At 36.0% G+C, this 19,433-nt stretch overlaps 3 protein-coding genes across 11 annotated transcripts in view; 2 read left to right on the top strand and 1 right to left on the bottom strand.

Annotated features, from left to right (window-relative positions):
- The window catches only part of LOC119075351 (protein furry), a 98,119-nt gene extending 90,754 nt beyond the window's left edge, over positions 1 to 7,365 (top strand). For 5 of the 9 annotated variants that reach the window (XM_037181827.1, XM_037181785.1, XM_037181833.1 and 2 more), the window contains 15 exons: positions 48 to 550; positions 618 to 894; positions 1,755 to 1,879; positions 2,045 to 2,260; positions 2,317 to 2,384; positions 2,456 to 2,724; positions 2,785 to 2,954; positions 3,018 to 3,161; positions 3,222 to 3,527; positions 3,696 to 3,725; positions 5,102 to 5,143; positions 5,228 to 5,551; positions 5,619 to 5,990; positions 6,055 to 6,913; positions 6,988 to 7,365. In XM_037181827.1, coding sequence (XP_037037722.1) covers positions 48 to 550; positions 618 to 894; positions 1,755 to 1,879; positions 2,045 to 2,260; positions 2,317 to 2,384; positions 2,456 to 2,724; positions 2,785 to 2,954; positions 3,018 to 3,161; positions 3,222 to 3,527; positions 3,696 to 3,725; positions 5,102 to 5,143; positions 5,228 to 5,551; positions 5,619 to 5,990; positions 6,055 to 6,913; positions 6,988 to 7,160 — 3,878 coding nt within the window. In that variant the 3' untranslated portion in view covers positions 7,161 to 7,365. The remainder of the gene's footprint in view (positions 1 to 47; positions 551 to 617; positions 895 to 1,754; positions 1,880 to 2,044; positions 2,261 to 2,316; positions 2,385 to 2,455; positions 2,725 to 2,784; positions 2,955 to 3,017; positions 3,162 to 3,221; positions 3,528 to 3,695; positions 3,726 to 5,101; positions 5,144 to 5,227; positions 5,552 to 5,618; positions 5,991 to 6,054; positions 6,914 to 6,987) is intronic. The other 4 variants (XM_037181839.1, XM_037181821.1, XM_037181803.1 and 1 more) reach the window with 3 other exon arrangements.
- On the bottom strand, positions 6,927 to 11,542 carry LOC119076785 (fibrinogen-like protein 1). Its single transcript, XM_037183749.1, has 7 exons — positions 11,324 to 11,542; positions 10,455 to 10,585; positions 8,908 to 9,071; positions 8,348 to 8,850; positions 8,140 to 8,287; positions 7,770 to 7,896; positions 6,927 to 7,704 (listed from the first exon to the last, which is right to left on the bottom strand). Exons 1-7 carry the CDS (start codon positions 11,447 to 11,449, stop codon positions 7,566 to 7,568), a joined length of 1,338 nt encoding a protein of 445 aa, XP_037039644.1. The 5' UTR covers positions 11,450 to 11,542; the 3' UTR covers positions 6,927 to 7,565.
- Positions 11,543 to 16,083: 4,541 nt separating this feature from the next.
- Positions 16,084 to 17,518, top strand: LOC119077664 (putative inner dynein arm light chain, axonemal). The gene is made up of 6 exons (XM_037184899.1): positions 16,084 to 16,283; positions 16,410 to 16,526; positions 16,586 to 16,718; positions 16,796 to 16,989; positions 17,049 to 17,198; positions 17,257 to 17,518. The coding sequence occupies exons 1-6, from the start codon at positions 16,164 to 16,166 to the stop codon at positions 17,290 to 17,292; spliced, it is 750 nt and encodes a 249-aa protein (XP_037040794.1). The 5' UTR covers positions 16,084 to 16,163; the 3' UTR covers positions 17,293 to 17,518.
- Positions 17,519 to 19,433: the final 1,915 nt, after the last annotated feature.

The following is a 19,433-nucleotide window of genomic DNA, read 5'->3' as shown; positions in this document are numbered from 1 at the left end:
ATTTCATTTGTGATTTGTTCGTTCATTTCGTATTCATATTCCAATAGAACCAGATCAAGAATTCGATAGCTATCTTTACGGTCCCGCCTCGATCGTTCCCAATACGATTCCTGGCAATGGAACAAACGAATTCACTGAAGTGCCTGTGATTGTAACCGAAGAAAATGCAGCACCTCAGCCTGGGCCTGCTATGCCTACCGCCCATGTCATCAAAAGTTTAATACGTTTCTTGTCACAAGAAACTGGCCAACCGTTGTGGAATTACGAAGACATTACGGCGAAAGTGTGGACCATCAAGTCGGCCGACCAATTGACATGTTTCCTTCATCACATTCTGAAAGTGTATTCGGACAGTTATTCGAATGCGAAATTGACGGAACGTTGGGCTCAGACTGCATTACAACTAGGTCTAAGTTGCTCGTCTCGACATTATGCTGGACGGAGCTTGCAAGTATTTCGAGCGCTCAATGTTCCGATCAATTCAAGAATGCTGTCAGATATTCTATCACGACTTGTGGAAACTGTGGCGGAACAGGGTGAAGATATGCAAGTAAGTACAGTTCATCCAGTCAGTCGGTCTCTCATTATATACGTAATAAATGTAACTGTTTTGACAGGGCTATGTTACGGAACTATTGCTAACACTTGAAGCAGCTGTCGACAGTCTGGATTCAGACTTCCGTCCTCTCGATGTAATGAAGGATATTTTTAAAAGTACGCCGAATTTGAACAACAAAGACGGAGCAAATGTCTCCAGTGGTTGCAAAAAATCACCTTCGGGAATTGCTCCGTTAGCTCCGAGCCACATGGTCTCCAATAAGCATGCTAGAAGTACGAGCTATTCAGTTTCGTACTGCACCAGGAAGACAAGTAATTCACCTATTGACAAACAAGGTGAGTTTCGAAATAAAGGTCTACTGACCGCTATTCTTCTATATCAAACTGTCCAATTTAGCACGGCATGTGTTTCAAATTTGCTTCAATGATTGTTGATTCAGGATTTCCTGTAAAATAAAAACGTTTCCAGTTGATGAAAATTTCCTTTTCATTTTATCGATTCGGTCCTTTCGTCTCGACTGAATTCAGATTTAAATATTTTATTATCCGTTCACCTTTAGATGTCCGCGTTTCAGAGACACGTAAAATGTTAACATTGCTAAGTATTGCAAAGACGAAGGTTTTTAATGCTACCTTAAATTACACACAAACAGTAATCTATATAGACGTTGAATTACTGTTATAAAGAGGAGATTACCGTTTTATTTCTAAATACCTCCGTTCACGGGACTGGCATAAAAAACCAAAAGAATGTATTTAAAATAACCGGTCGTCGGTATCTTTACAATCAGGCGAAGACTTCATTCATTTCATCTTATTATCATTAATTTTTACCCCCCTCATTAAATAGCTCGTCGTTGCATGAAGGATGAGAATTTTTTTTATAAAGGACAAAACCGTACCTTCCAGCCATAACTGGCAATTTGAACAAAAGTTTTAAATGCAGTTTCTTTAATCCATTCATTTTATGCGCACCCATTTTACAATTTTAAGTGAAAATGAAAACCAACTTTCCTGGCTAAAAATATTCAATTTCAACTTTTCGAATTCATGAATTCCTCCTCGCCATCATTGACAATATTTCACTATGCAATGAGAATCTAATTATTGTGAGATGGCATTACAGTGGAAGAGACTGCAGGCACATTCCACACTTTCAGCATATTCATAAATAATTTATGTGTTGGATTTTTCAGTGGAGCTGAGAAACAGAGCAACGGCCATAGAATTGGAACGAAATACAACAAAGTTTGGACCGGCCGCACTATCTCGTTCAAGAAGTGCACAAAGTTTAAAATTACTTGGTGACACTGCTACTCAGGTGATTTTACACAGCAATTTATTTCATTTATGTACATATCTTATACCTCTAATGCTTTAAACCGAAAGCATAACTTTTGCAAACTTATTACACCAACTTCTGGTTGAAAAGTTTTAATCGTAAAAGTTTCAATTATCTGCTATTATAAATACCGTACGTCCATAGGATGATAAAATGACTATACTGGCGCAACTATTCTGGTTGGCTGTTTCTTTATTGGAAAGTGATTATGAGCATGAATTTCTGTTGGCGTGTCGTCTATTAACTCGAGTTCTGCATCGCTTACCTCTCGATCGACCGGATGCAAGAGATAAAGTGGAAAAGTTGCAGCAACAATTGAAATGGATTGGTTATCCGGGTGTCCATTCGCTACTGTTGAAGGTACATTTTGTGCTTATTCTCTCAATGAACCGTTGTATGAATTGTTTCATTTTTAGGGTTGTACACATTCCGTGACGTATGAACCGACAATCACGTTGTTGTCGCAACTGGCACCGCTTTTGAGGTATGACAAATTTGATATTTAGAGATGAAAGAAAGTATTCTAATGAAACACACAATTCCAATCGATTGCAGTCTTCCAGTATGCGATCCAACGGGAACGTGTGCTTTTCCGATGAATGTAATTGCATTGCTCCCGTACATGCTTCTTCACTACGAGGATGCAAATGAAGTATGCATTCGGAGCGCCGAAAATATCGCACAAGTCTCGTCGGAATTGGGATCGAAACTGGAAAATCTCGGTACAGTGATGACATTGTACAGTCGTAAAACGTTTAGCAAGGAATCGTTTCAGTGGACTAAATGTGTTGTCAAATATTTACACGACACGTACGCGTTCATGGGTATGTTTATGGCTTCTCCCGAAATGGCTTTTCCTTTTTAAACAAATTTTTATGTCCCAGGACTGCGCATGTTGGCCTTTTTGATTGAGGTGCTCGAAAAAGGCATGCAACAAGTTCAAGTTCCCGTCTTGAACGTGTTACATTGTATGCTGCATTACATCGATTTGTCGTCTCCACAAGCCCAACCGATAAGCGGTGATTTACTCAGGGTCATTGCCAAATACTTAGATGTAAGTGGAGCAACGGTTTGGTTAGGTTTAACGATTTACAATCGAACGATTTGATTCTTTTAGAACTCTTACTGGAAAGAAGCTCTTAAAATTTTGAAATTGGTCGTTACTCGAAGTTCCAGTTTACAAGTTGTACCACAAGGAACCAGCGGAACATCTCAAAACTACCATGGCAGTTTTAGTGATTCCGAAGTGTTTTGTAAAAAGGTATTCAACGGATTTACTTCTGAGAGTTAAGAAAAATGGTTGAAACGGAAAATTTAACAGGAACTAGCTGGCCGAACCATGGACTTTACATTCGATGTGTCTCAAACACCATTAATCGGCCGTCGAATTCTATTGAAGTCAGATTCGAGCTCCAATCAAAATCTAAATCGTGGCGGTCAGACAATCTACTTAAGCCATCACGGTACGCCCAATTCACCACGACGAAGCGCTAGCCTGTCACCGGCTGATGCAGCTACACTGAGTGGATGGAAACGACCATGGATGTCACAGGGACGCGTTCGTGAATGCTTGGTAAATCTACTAACGACATGTGGCCAAAGAGTAGGACTGCCGAAGAGTCCATCGGTAAGTTTATCGTTCTAGTTCGTTTCGTATACGCTGATTGTAGGATAAGAAATTTGATGCATGTTTGTTGTAAAATCGTAGCCGGGTTAAGTTGTGACAGTTTTTTAATTCATGAAAGAATAAGTTTTTAGTGTTGAACCAGAAATTAATTTTTGCATTGTTTTTAAGGACCAATTAACATGCCCTATTTGCACTAAGGTAAACGGTTTTTTGAGTATTCATCAATAAGCATTTGAAATTGTGATCTTCATCATATTGTGACCACGCACAGCGTGTTAGAATTAGACCAATGGAATTGGTGACACATCTTTCACTGACCATTTTCATGCTTAATGTGAAATATTAACGAAAACAATTGGACGGCATGATGATAGTAACAATGAATTTCTCAGCACAAATGTTCGGAGAACTTACAGAATAGAAATCAAGTCTTCAAGTAACTCAATCGGTCAAAATGTGTCGATGAGGATTACTGTACATGTTTGGTTGTCAGCCTGAATGTCACTTATATTAACTTTCCATCAATTTACTGGAGAGATTCCTTTCAAAAAACCCCTACCGAAATCGAACGCTTTTCCCATTGGACTTTTTCACACGTGCCTAGAATGGTATTTGACCCTCGAAGCCAAAAAACCACTTTCAAACAAACACACACTTTTTATGTGGAAATTGATTGATTTACGCGAAACGTACAAAGTCGTGTGGGGTGTCATTAGAAAGGTACTTCAGGTACTTTCAGGGCAATTCGAACTTTTGGGAACTTGTAAGTATCTACACTTTAAACTCTCATAGTTCATCGTAGATGCTTCCAAGCCCCCCTAAAATCCTATTTGTCCTAAAAGTGTGTGAAATTACCTTACTAATGACACCCCACACGACCTTGTACGTTTCATGCACCTCGAGAAATTTACAAACCGAAAACTTCAACTGCTCCCATCTCATCGAAGTTGTGTTTAGACCCCTATAAAGGTCCCGCAAGTACCTAATGACACTTCACACCACCTTGTATGTTTCGTGTTTCAGTTCGAGATACGAGTTTTTTCGGTTTTGGATCACCTCCCACAGAAGCCACGGAAGCTCGAGAAATTTTTTAAAAAGTGTTTTTGGCTTCTAGGATCGAATATTTTTCTAGGCAGGTATAAAAAAGTCCAACGGGAAATGCGTTCAACTTCGGTATTCGGTTTTCGAAAAGAATCTCTCCTGTGCAAACTATATATCTTCGCACATTCATGAATTTCGAACTTGAGTCACATATGTTGCTGCATAATAACTAATTCTCTGCTGGTCATCGCTGATAATCTGATTTTATATGAAAGGTTACAGTTTCATCTTATAAAAAAAACTACCGTAGCTCAAAGATGGCAAACATTCACACAAAGACTAGTATTTTAGTGTATTGCAGGTGTTATTATTTGTAGAGTAGAACTAAAAATTTCAGACACAGACGGAAGGGATCACTTCATGACTTCGTTTCAAAATTTTCTTAGCTTAGAATTCTTTGCAGTGCACCGGTTAAAGACATTGTCTAATGTCTCAAAAAATTGTATTTACTTTTTTTGTTTGCATGGTTATAGTCGTTTTGCATGTCCACAGGATCAGTACACACGTTACACACTGTAAGACACTAACCATATATTCATTTCGATCGTTTGTCTCGCTAAACTCATTCTAAATATGCAACGTTCATTTCACAAATGCAGGTAATATTCAGCCAATCGTCCGATCTAATGGAACGACAATCGTCGGCCGCTTCGAGTACCGAAGAAACGTCTGGTGCACAACAAGACATTAGCGGTGGTTCTCGTCGCGACGATGGACAGCCAGATTTTGGTGTATTCAAAGACTTTGATTTCTTGGAATATGAAAGTGAGAGCATCGAGGGTGAATCGACCGATAACTTCAATTGGGGAGTTCGTCGTCGACCGTTATCTGAGGGCGATAGTGAACCGTTAACTGGATCGAAAGGTCATTCAGCTTTAGAGGAAAGCTTAAGTGAGAAAACTCCGATTCTGACCAAGAGACGGGTAAATTCTGTTAACAAATTACCGAGAAAGATTTGTTGAAAAAAACAAACAATTTTTTCCCTTTCAGCCTCGTCACAATCCAGAAGATTCGTCCGACGAAGATATCGAATCTGAGTCCCCGCTGGATGAGTATCAGAAACCAATTTTCTCCAAGTCGATTTACTTGGGTGGACCTCCGAATACACTAAGTATTCGTGAACGTCGACAACGTCGAGATTCTGTTTCTCGCAGTGACACCAGTGGTTCAAGTGCTGGTGATTTGGGCGACATCACTCCATGTAATGCGTCGCCCCATTTGCCTGGCATGATTTCATTTCGTCCTCCACCGATTCGTGATGAAAGTGAAGAGATCTGGAGACGTAACTTGCAGAGTTTGCTTGTCGATCAGCCCACTGGACATGCACCGGATCTGTTATTCCAATTGTATAAATTGATTAAGGTAATTTGGACTGGAAAGTTGTGTTAACTGATTTTGCATAACGTTTACACTTCTTCATCCACAGGACGTTACCGCGAAGTCCATTTCAATCTCTAAAGAATCAATGAAATACTTTACCGGTGCCGGTATACTCATTGGTAATCGAATCTCCGTTTTATCAGACCTACTATCATCGAAGGAAGAACCGCCTCGCATATGGTACAATCAGGCGATTCCTACAACGCCTCGACTGTCGGAAACACTTCGTTTTGGTGTGTTAGAAATTCAAGAGCATCTGGAAACTTACTTTGATCGTAAAGATCATGTGCTGGAATGCTTGGAAACGATCAAATCGTCCACGAAATTGGCTTTATTCAGTGATACTGAGTCAGCTCACGAAGGAACGAGCAACCTAACAACCAATCCATTCGACCCAACATCGTCCGAAGTTCTAATTGAGCTAGGTCGAAGTGTCTATAAATTGATGTTCCAGTTGTTGCTGCTTATTGAGTCAAATCACAAACTAGCAATTAGCGTCATAAACACCCTGCAGAACAATGACAGAATGGAAGATTTATCCATGAACTATTTGGCTGTTCGTGGTGCACTTTTACGATGCATCGATGATGTAGACGTCGAATCTCTAGACACGTCTACCTCTACGGAAGGCGAAGTAACACCAACTCCGTCGCCCGGTATTCCGATGTCGAAATCAGAATACGAGAACGTTTTAATCGAATTGATTGACGGCCAAAAGTGGTCAGCCGCCATTTCGCACGTTCGCCAGCATAAGAAGTTGTCCAGCATGTCATCGTTAAATTTACTCGTCGGACCGTCGTCCCTATTGGGAGTAACTTCAACTCATGAACACACGCTGGGATTAACCGACGATTTATCGTTAATTTTGACCTGTTACTCGCAAAGATTGATCAAAGACAGAATCGGTAAGTGTTTTTCGTTTAGCAAATTTTTATTTCGTCAAATTTTTGTTAAAATTCAAATTTATTGTCAATTGAAGACGTCTTCATTTCCTCACGCACCGAATATGATCTCATTGAGACGCAAACGATATTGATGGAAAATGTGTACCACGTTTCCGGTGCATTAACTAACATGGAGATGTCGCTGAAAGGAGGAAACTCTCAGCCAGTGGCTTCGAAAGACATAGTCGACATAATTACTACACTTTAAGATCGTCAGCGTTAGCGACAGTTGCTATGCCACGATTTACATTTATAATTTAGCAAATTGAGTTAATTAACTGAATGCATAATGCGTATACTTGTAGCATGTGAAAAAAATAGTTTTTCTATAGAATATTGTGTACGTGAAGCTATTATACATTGTATACAATACTAAGAAGTAAGAATTTTTCAAATTAAAGACTTAAATGTAAAAAAATTTGGTATTTTGATTGGAAGGTTAATGCAAACGAGAGAATGTAGTTACTTCCAGTTATTCGAAATTATAACAAGAGATGGAAGAAGAAGAGATCATAGCGTTCGAAAGCCTGACTCTTTTCTACAGGAGTCCAGGCAATATTTATGTTTTGATTACAAAGAACTACGTTTTAACATTCGACACACCCGACTTGGTCTACTGATATTGAATAGCCTTGATCAACATTTTAACAGCTCTCAGTGAATAAGTCGGTCCACGAAAATCGTTCCAATAAATGCCTTGAAATCTGGCCAGCTCAGAGACGGTTCCATTGAAATATTTCCCGTTCAAATTTCTGGTTGAAAGATTTATCAAATATTACGGCACTTAGTTCACGTAAAGCACATCGAAGACACTTACGACGTATCGCATGAGTTGTACCACCATCCCCCAGTATGCGATTGAGCACAGTTTCCTTCAAGCCATACATCATTGTCAACGTCGAAAGTCGAGAATTTACTACCAGCGTGATATGACAATGAATCGCCTGGTCAAGAGAAAGTATTCATGGAGGTTAAACCAAAGTTGGAAACCGTCAGAGGCAGTAAAATTTCAGCACAAATTTGCATCAGCTGATTTTCGGTTGATCCACACAAACAATCAGAACTGTTCCGTGTGGCAGCTTCAACCGTGCAAACAGTTTTGATTGTATGCGTGGATCAGATGAAAAACAGCTGAAACAAATTCATGGTGAAATTTCACTGCCTCTGACAGTGCTTTTGATTAGTACCAGCTGTTCCGGTATATTCTCCCAGGACATTCAAAGGATAACCTTCCTTTTCACTGCCAATGGAAAATTGAGAATATCTTGCGTGTTTTATGTCACCATCAAAGTCTTCCAACACAATGTACAGTTCGTGAAGTTTCGAATTTGTTATCTGCAAATATATTGGACCTTTTCAACACTAATTCAACCCAAAAAAAAACCCACCACTCACCTCGTACAATTTGTCCAAACCGATCCAGAATTCCGTTGCAATATTACCAAAACCATTTTTGTATTCCACCCAATTTCGGTAAAAACTGGTGGCTCCATTGAATCGATTCAAGATCACGGTCCACTTATCTTCGCTAGTTTCCTCGCATCGAACATAGAATGGTTTCATTCCGCTATGTAACTGAATCTGGTAAATTCCAGTTTGTGGGTCTTCAATATCATGGCAACTGGAAGCGATAGTATCGTCGTTGTTTGATGGAAGAAGCTGAGATCGGGCATTTTGAAGAATGTTATTTAGGAATTGTTTGGTTGGTATGTGACGCTGGAAATGATGGATTGTCTTTGTCGATGCTTGAAGGTGAGTAAAATTCCCTTGTAACTGTGCGACTCCTTTTTCAACACGGGCAACAGCTGCTCGTGTTGACGCTAGAAGCGTGGCCAGTGCTTCGAGTTTTTGATCCAAATCATCTGATGGTACCGATCGTGACTTCAATTTATGAGAATCTACAATCGAAGATACTTAGTCTGAGATCACTTTTTTTTTGTTTAAACGTTCGTTACCAGAGCTTATAGTTCCATCATCGGCACCTAACTTGATTTGATTTAGCGTTGCGTCAATATTACCTATAACCGACGCAACGGCCTCGAATTTACTAACGAAATTTCGTAGCTCCGACCGGATGCTTTCTGTCTTTTCATTATTTGCAGCCTGAACTCGATTTATTCTGTAAAATAAAATTGCGTGGGCTTAATTGTCGTGCCTAGCTTTAGGCCTTTACTCTAAAGTGAGATAAACATTAAATTAATTCACCGCGAAAGAGCTTTACTACTCGTCTTCGACTAAAATACTTCAAATTTCAAAGCGATAACTGATAGAAATGGTTTCTAGCGATTCGTCGGTTTAGTCTGGCACAATAGACTTTACGCTTAGAAGCACCATCTACATGAATGATCGCTTCATCTGTTACTTCTTCTGTTTAATCTACTTTTTCATGTTTTATGTCCTTTACTTCAATAATTTTAACATTCGTTTTGTTATATGAAAGATCACCAGCTATGGCTCATCGTTTATTTTTATCGTTGTTGTCGATAACAGATGATTCCTAAAAAACTGTTAGCTACGAGTTGAGATTCTTGATATTACTCTCTCTACAAGTAATCTTGACACAACTGAACTTTCTGTATGTGGAGGTACAGTTGTGGATGATGTTGATTACCTGGAGACAAAGCTACCTTCTACAGTTAAAACTTTCGACACCTTTCGCCCGTGTACACTAACCAGCACAGTTACATATTACATCGTGGTTCACACCCCACACAAGACGAGGTGTGGTAATATGTGCTATGTAGTGCTTAGTTCTGCTCGTCAAAGAAACGTAACAATTTCGTTTAAGCAAATAAGCATAGCAAAAACGTGTCTTCAAAATGTCTTTTTTGCTGAAATTGTTTGATTTTAGTCATGTTAACCCGACAAAAAAAAAGTTCTGTTCAATTGAACACGCATGACTCAAAGCCCATCAATCAAAAAGCTGAATATTCTAACTATGTATGGGTGGAGGTGTTGTTTTTTAAATTTTCATTTTATCTATTTTTCTATCGTGTATGGAGATGTTGCTGAAATGAATGTGTTGTTTGATGTACGATAAAAAAAACAGTTCAATGTAATACTTGATCACTAGTCCAAACATTGTTGTTAAAACTTTACGTATGAAGGACAAACGTGGACAGATTAACATTTTAATTAATAATGATCAACAAGAGGCGCATCCAAATTGAATGATCATCGGAAACTTGAAATGATCGACCCGACTAATCGTGAGGAATAATTAGGATAGAATGTGGAAAATCTCTTCATTTTATTGAATAATTTTTATTTTACACGTACGTGTAACCTCGTACTGATGTGGCACTCGAAGATACTTACTGCTAAATTAGCTGTTTATTAAATAATATTCAATCAATTCTAATTCTACGCTACATTACAGTCTAACTACACACGAGCATAAAAGAGTTATTTTTGAACAGATTGTTTATTCAAACCGTCCGCGTACACTTCAGCAGTAAACAGAAATTTTTGTCTTATTTCGACATGCAAACCGAATGCTTACCTCAATTCAATGGAATCTAATCGTTTAATGTGTTCTTCGTCCCGAGATTGCAATATTGATAATTTGTCATTGATACTTTCCAGTGCATGTTCAATTGATTTGTTGTCCGTTGACTGTGCACTTAACGCTACCTGTTTAATGTAGAAAACAATAGAAATAAAAAAAATCGTGAGACATCACTTGTATGGTTAGATGGGCAGTCGGCAGTTAACGAAAGTGCGATTATGTTAAATTCGCTAAGTATTTTTTTCAGTTAAATTAACATTTGAAATTACGTAATCAAACTTGCTGCTTTCTATGGACTTAGATGAGAATAGATATTTGAAAAAAAGTGTTTTTCAAAGACATATCTACGCGTACGATCCGGTAAAGTTTGTGGAACCTCCAGAGTCTAATTAAGTAATTAACAAATTTTGCGCAATTTTATTGTAATTTTAATTGTCTTGCACAATAGGAAATAATAATAAATATTTGCGTGAAGTGTTCTCCGAGGTGTTCTCTATTTAAAATTGAAATCAATAGCGGAAAATTGTTAATTTATCAAATCCCGACAAACATGTTTGTTTACTCTTCAACTATGCATTGATTTGCATGAAAAAATTTCTATTCTCAGTAAATCTTCACATGCAACGAATTTCTATTCTAACGATAAAATCCAGTTTTATTCACAAAGAAATAACTCGACACATCCAACTAACATTTTCTTTCATCTGATAGAAATTCGACTGAGAGCTCCCACCCACAACAATTTCAAATCGATCGACATGTTAGCATTTGTTTCATCTTTTTTCAGATAAACATTCACATTTCTTCAATAACATAATATTGTCAATTCAAGTTTCTTTTTCAAAAATCATTGTAGAATTTACCCTTGGCTCTGAATGTTGGTGTATACGATTTCTATGTTGAACGACTTGTTCCACCTGGCCTTCAACATTTATCACAAAAAATACTAATGTTAACGTTATCAATGATACTGAATGCATAATTAACATTTTACATTAATTTCTTCAGCCAAAACAAAGCACACGAAATGAAAACGAACTTCGTTTACCGGTGTTTTAAATGTGACTGGCTGCCTTGCGTCTTCCGTACTCATACGGAATCCTCATATACACAACAAAATTTTAGTTAGGTATAACTATATTCTTTGCAAAAATAAATAATTTTTCTGTAAAAAAAAAATGTGAACCGCACACAACCGCAAGATCTTGTGTGCAGTCCATAAATAAAGTTTATTGGTTTTAGCCAGACATGCATCATGTGGGCATTCATTTAACTACAACTACACTATAAGTTTACCCAGTTTTGTATGTGGTATCCGTCTATAAAACCAATTTTTGCAGATCTATTCTCATCGGACGGAAGTAAAAAAAAATCATTCAGTGTCAGAAATTCAGATACACAACCAATGTATCACTAAGTCCTGGATAGGATAATTGTTTAAGTATTTATATTACTTCAATTATATATTAGGCTCAGCATCCAGCACTTCCAGCACAACTTTTTCGAGTTATTTGTATTTTCATAATGATCTTGCGAGCTACTCATACTTGACAAGTCGAAGAAACAAATTTTACGTTTATCTCTCTCCAAGAATGGTTCGTATCTTCCGCTGTTATTATGACTTCTTGATCTTCCACATAGGTTGGCATATACAATATACGTATACAGATGAAGAGGCTCTCATCAATGAACTTTTATCGTACATTTTACGTTGGTATGCGTTTCTTATTAAATTGAGCCACATGAATCACTCGAAATCAAAATTGTTGATCAGCTGGTGCTATTGTTGCTGTAATGAGTTATGACCTATGGAGAGCGTCGGAAAGCGATGCTTTCAAAGCATATAATGTTGTGTAACACGATTAATTGAAAATAGTGAAATTTGGCGATAGTGCTCCGGTCATTATAACAAAAATTATTTGATTAATTGCAGTGAAAATTTACACATTTTAATGCTGGGATTTCCGTCTATGATGCTTGGTTACATTGAGATTATTTATATGCACAGCTTCGAATCGCTTTATTATTTAAATTTAGAGGAAATTAAGCGATAGCCGATGGAACTGCATATAAATTTATTTATGTCAACAAAAGCTTCCTTCTATAACCGGTTGGATGTAAAGTTGTGAAAGGCGAATCTTTTTCCACAAGAAGTTTAAAAATAAATCAACTCCAAGAAGGGGTTCATTGAAGGGACACGGCATAAAGAATAAATAAATTTTTTATTGCAGATAGTCTCATACAGACTTTATGCTTTACAACTTACACATATGAGTACTAACGTTTTATGATTACTCTCTTCACCTCGATATCATTGTATAAATTTCATTGCAAAACGAATTCTTACCTGAGAAAGCTTTCGTAGGTAATATACTCGATGCTGAACAGACGAAAGCGGTATCGAAGACTCTTGTTATACCAACCTCCTACATATATTCGTTAATAGATGGCCCCCTAGGTGATGATTGAAAAATATATATTTGGACTATTGTGGGTAATTTTGCGAGATTTTCATGAACTTTACAATTCAGGAGTTACTAGTTACGATGGTGAACCTTTATCTAAAGGCTACCCAGGTTCACCTGTTATCGATAACGACGACAAAATAAACATCAGCCCCTGATTTATGAGAGATTTTTTATACTGACAGATAATAGTATTTCGTTGAATAAATGAAAATCTAGATTTCTATTTTATATTTGTTAGCCAATCCAGATTTTCATTTGCTAAACAACTTTCACTTTTATCTCCCTGTATCAAACTGAACTGCCTGGTGCAACCAATGAAGTTAAAGACTTCGTATCAATTTCTTAAAACTTGTTGGATTTAAAACAACTAAAAGTCAAAAATATTTTGCTCATAACGAGTAATTCAATGCACAGATTTTGTCAACCCAGGATTTTTTTTAGAACACTTCGTTATTTAGGCATTTCGGTCATTTTATACACCTACTCGAAACACCAAAATATTTACTATCTCATCTTCCCCGTTCACTTTTTTTATAAGTTCAATGCCTGGCTTCATATTGTCTTAAAGTCTTGCAAATTATTTTAAAACAAATAAAAAACTCGTTAAAAAGTCGGTTTATGAGAACCATTTTCGTTGTACAATTTGTCTTTAAAAATGCAACCAAAAAAAGTAGTTAAACAATTTGACCCATTACTCTGTGTTAATCAAATGAGCTTATCACTGAACTGTGATCTTATAACTCAGTGGTATCACGACAAGAATAAAGATATGCTTGATTTACCACTGTTGATTGAAGATTCGCATTCACGCATTTTTATTGCCTGCGAGAACGTATGAACAGTGTTTATAGCTGAAAAATATAAAATATTTTATGTTTTTTCCGGAAAGTGTGCAAAATTTTAATGTTTAATTTTATTAGACACATAAAACAGTTCAAAATGTATGTGTAATGTTGACTTCAAATCGGAGACATTGTATTTGCTTTACGATTGGGCTAGTTACGTCCGACGATGGGACATGGGACGAATATATCCATATCGTAATCTTTTATCATAATTGTGAGAAAAACTTCTTTTGTCATTTTATGTGTCTTCATTTCAATGTGATAGTCAGATCTGTGAACAAGCTGGCTATTAAATTGTCAAGAAACTGAACTTTTTATAAATTCTTTGCTAATTGCTCATTAAGTATTCTTGTTATATCACTGGCTCAGTCAGTGTGATTATAGCTAATAAAACTATACACAATATTGGGCGTTAGCTACGAAGTGACCACCCCTCACAGCAAAAATATTGAAGGACAATTTAGTCTGACTGTGATTTGTTTGTGACTAGTTTTCAATGTTATAACACATCACACTTTCGATCGAACTGCCAACATATCAAACAACAATTTTACTTGAAATCGATTTGAAGACATTAAGTCTCATAAAATTCATAAATCAATATCTAATTTGTTCCATTTAGTATCGACGTCCGTCACCGATAACACATTTATTAATAATTAAACAACTCAACAGAAACGACACAGTTCTCATAAGTGAAGACCGGCGAGTTGGATTTGATTAATTGAGTTTTACACAACATTTGTGAAATGTGTTGAACATATTAAGCATTCTGCAGCTAATCGGTAATCGTGCCTTCCATCAACTTGCATCAGGTAATGGTGCACATGCCATAGTGTAGCATATGGGTTAATATAAGGATGCACATACAACTGGAGATTGTCACTGGTTGTGGCATCCATGATTATATTAACATAATATTGACTGACATACACCTAATATAGTACAATCTATTAAGAACAGTTAGTTTTCCTCTTTATACAAGGCTTCGCAACGTTACGATTAAATCTGTTACGCTTTTGTTTAAAGCATCCTCTAGTATCTGACTGTAAATCTTGTACTTCTTTAATTATTCTATAATGCTTGCTTTATAAGATAACACTTTCTCGATATCATCTCTTATATTTGTTCATGTTGACGATAACAGATGACTTGTTACTAGCATTGTGTGTCAATATTTGATTTTTTTTCTCTCGTTAACGCATCAGAATATGTGCGCAGATCTATCTAATTTATTGAGATCAGATCGCGAACCATTTTTCGTTCGGGTAAATTTTAATTGTAGCGGTCACTGATTGATACCTCCGACTTTATTAATATCTTTGCGCATGCATAAATTGAATTGAGTGAATATGAATAATGAAAATTCACATTCCACAACTCCTACATCATTGGAAATAATAAATTAAAATTTTAAAAGAGATATTTTATTCAGAAACTGTGTCTCTGTCTATCATGATATATATGGCATTTAAGCTAATAACATTTTTTTTATTATTATTTTAAATTATAATTTAATTTATTTTATTATGCGTTTTATTGTTATGATTTTTTGATTAAAGTAAATTTCCATAAAAAATATCGAAAAACTGTTTAGATGAACTTTGAACTGAAAAGAAATTTTTTTCTATTTACGATGTTGCAATTTCTCTTTATGTGTCTGATATAATTACACACATGATCGTTTATCGCGTTGAACGTAAAATATTAAGACATCTATCTTGTTAGGTGGAGACATTCATTAAGAAAATTACCACACTCTTCACACGATTATAGATAAAGAGTCGGATATTTTGTATTCGTCGCCTGTTTTTAATAGGGGATACACACTTTCTAGGCTTGCTGTCCATTAACTGGGAATCTATATCCAACCCGAGCGTACTTCAAGCATAAGTGGTACTGGTGGTACTCTAATAGAGTTCTATAACTGGACAGCAAATTATACAAGTTTTGGCAATGTAAAAAGTTTGGAAAAATGTTTCATATAGAATAGCAACTCTATTTGGTAGTTGCTACGATCACTCATGCTTGCAGTGCTTCGCTGTATCTAAATTAGCTTTAGATTAATTGACATTTTACCACAGTATAAATTGTTATCAAGTCTATTACTCATTTTGATCGAAATATTTTTAGCAAATCGATACAAAATCTGTTACTTCATGCTTTAGCACGAAGTTTGCTATAATAACAAAACATTAAAGCTCATCACTTATTTGTGTCGTCGTTGTTGGTAGCAAATGACATAGTCTGTACAATATTGTTGATTGTTATGTTATATGACTACAAACATACAAAGCATAGTACTCCTTGCAAATCAAGTAGAGAATACATCAATTTTGCAAAATCTAACAAGATTAATCAATAAAATTAAGTAAAATAAAAACCTTAAAATGTCAGAACAGATGGACTGTGAGGAAAATGCAATCGATGAGACCACCTTGGTCAAATACAGTAATCCAGTGTTAGTAGTTAAAAATCCGGAAAAACCTTCATCAAGCAACGCCGGAAAGGTCTGTTTTTTCTGCTTTGTAATTATTTAACTAATAGAATTGTAGAAGGGTATTCGGATCTCAATATAATAGTCTATCTGTCGGTAAACATAATGATGATCCTTATTCTCCTCAAATTTCTAACAGGCAACCAGTGGAAAATCTGTCGATGGAAGCGATGCGCGAAAGGAAACTGAAGAAATTTTAAATGAAATACTTCCACCGAGATCCTGGGAAGAGGACGGACAACTGTGGATTCAGATGGTAGACTGATAATGTTTGCGTAGATAGTAGATTGCAACTGTTAACCGTGTTTCTCTCAGGTGTCTAGTGTGCCAGCCACTCGTCAGGATGTGACTAACTTACAAGAATTACTCGACGCTCGACTACAAGAAACTCAAGCCCGAGAGACTGGTATTTGTCCAATGCGTCGCGAACTTTTCAGTCAGTGTTTTGGTAAGTTTATCCGTCGTCCATCGTTACAAACAGTTAGTTCATCCATATATTCATTTTCAACTTTCGTTAAATCACAGATGAAATAATCAGACAAGTGACCATAGTTTGTGCTGAGCGTGGGTTTATTCTATCTCGAATCCGTGACGAAATAGCAATGACTATCGAAGCATACGAGACTTTATACTGTAGCTCCGCAGCATTCGGCATTAGAAAAGCATTGCAATCTCAAGAGGGTAAGGAACAATTATATGCAAAGGTTAAGGAACTTGAGGTACTACGAGACAGGCCAATCTAGTGTCTTTGTAGCTTTTCAATTCTCTATTTTGTTAGAGTCAATGTGCCGCGTTGAAACAAGAGATCACCGATATGAAATATTCATTTGGTCAAACTGAACGTCGATATGAGGAAGAAAAAACTTCCGAGGAACGCAAACACACAGAGGAAGTTGCATTCCTAAAGAAAACCAACGCTCAGTTGAAGGTAGTCGAGATATGTGTAGCTTTGTTCCGGGAGAATTTAGAATTTTTTTCTTTTTCAGTCTCAATTGGAAGGAATTATTGCACCGAAAAAATGAAATATTTCAAATTTGCAGTGTAATTCATTCAGTTATCAGTTGAAGAAATTGATGTAAAACAAAAGCCTTTCGACAATTTCAGCATTTGAGCAAGAAATTTTAGTTCTGTCGTTTGTTCATTGTTTACAAATTAAATTCTCAATCCTATCGCGATGCAATGAATTAGTTCACATTCATAATCTGTCTGAATTTAATCCAAATAAAATCTGTAAAACTGGCGTATTAATCAGGAGCAACGTTCCGATTGTTTATTTAATTGACTATCATAATTCCGAATTAACCAACCTATCTTCCAAGCAACAAACATTGTCAATCAAATTTACATCAAAATGAGATTTCGTTTAAAAAGTCCTTTCCATTGTGTAGGCAGGCATATTCAATTCATTAACAATAGAAAAACGTCCCAACAAAACATGAATGCAACATGAACACGAAAACCAGAGAGAATTATATTTTGATAAATTGATTTTGTGATGATTTTTCTCGTGTAGATTTATTGCTTACGGAACAAAGTAATAAAATTTACAATGGATGTCCTAAGTGTGTTCTAAACAAATTGAATTCAATAAGGACTCACAATAATGGGATAGAATGGAGTCGATTATGAGGATGATTAAGTATAATAATGTGTACCCACCGCAGACATAGAAATTCACAGAATATCGACGAGTCAATAAAAATGTTATTGTTCACTTGATCGAAAGTTAGTGTCTGTCCCTTGTTTGAGAAATGATCCAACAAATTGCAGTTATTTCGAAGTAGATTCTGTCGACATTTCCACTGAAAATATTTATACAAACTACTTACTGGATTTAGTCTTTCATTGACAATTTAAACGAAGCCTTATGACCTTTCGCAGACGACAAGCATATATGATTTATAATTTTTATCGAATCTATTACTTCATTTGATCTAAGTACTTTCGACGTACTGAAATAAAATCTTTTACTTCATTTGTTTCAGTCACTGAAATTCAGTTTGTGCGCTATTTAAGACAATCTTAACTAAAGCTTATTATTAATTCTTGTTGTCGTCGTTGATAACAGATGAGATATTCATATAACGTCAATTTGATACGATTCATTTGATATAGGGCAGCGTCCTATCAAGTAGTGCTTATTATTTCCACACTTGCGATGAACAAAAGAAAGTCTCTGACGCGATAACGATCGATTCTTCTGACTTTCATTTTGACATTTTGCGTCACAAGAGTACATTAATATGTGCACATGATGACAAATTATAAAAATGAGTAACATCTTCTAACGCTCAATCATCCTCTCATATTATAATTGTATGAAACTTCGAATATATGAGGTTAATTTTTGAACTCAACACCCACTCAACCCGACATGGTACCAAACATAATTTTATTCATGAAAGTTAATTTGAATTTTACGAAGACTTGAAAAAAAAAGAGAATTATAAATAAACACATTCCCCATTGTTCCATCTTTAACTATAAACAATAACATGACATGACTTTTTAGGTAATGATGTGTTTCGAATTTATGGTTCGCTTTATTTACATTAAACATCGCATATAACTTTCGTGGTGTATATAATACTGTACAGATGAGGTATATTTTGAGAATCTTAAATTTTAGCATATTGTTGATGATGTTACAATAGAAAGGACAATCAAATGCGACTCTGTAAGGATAGTATATATTATACCATCAATAAATGTAAAGGACTTGTGTGGATGGTTTGCTTTTATTGTAAAATACAAAAAAAGAGTGTGTGTACGAACGTATAATTTACCAAATAAACATTAATTTTGATAACAATGCACTATAACATCACAAAAACACAATAAATAACCAATTTCTTGAGAAATTCAAAGTTGTTGAAGTTGAATGAAGCAAATAATAAAAAAAAAAAAATTAACACAAAAATAAACGAAAAGTAATTTATACAAAATGAAAGCTAATGTAGTCAATTGTTAATACAATTTGTTTCATTCGTTTTTCTTTGCATTTAAAAAATTAAAATAATTCTTAGCCCCTGCAGCGACCAACATCATCTCGTACACTCTGCTCAACAAAGTTATAAGCGATCTTAGGTAATATTCCATATAGAATTTACATAAAGGTGTCGTTATAAAGGCGGAATCGATAGATTTTCCTTTGTCTTTTCGC

Source organism: Bradysia coprophila, chromosome III (assembly GCF_014529535.1).
Source record: "Bradysia coprophila strain Holo2 chromosome III, BU_Bcop_v1, whole genome shotgun sequence".
Taxonomy (NCBI): Eukaryota; Metazoa; Arthropoda; class Insecta; order Diptera; family Sciaridae; genus Bradysia; species Bradysia coprophila.
This window is presented reverse-complemented; position numbering and strand designations above follow the sequence as displayed.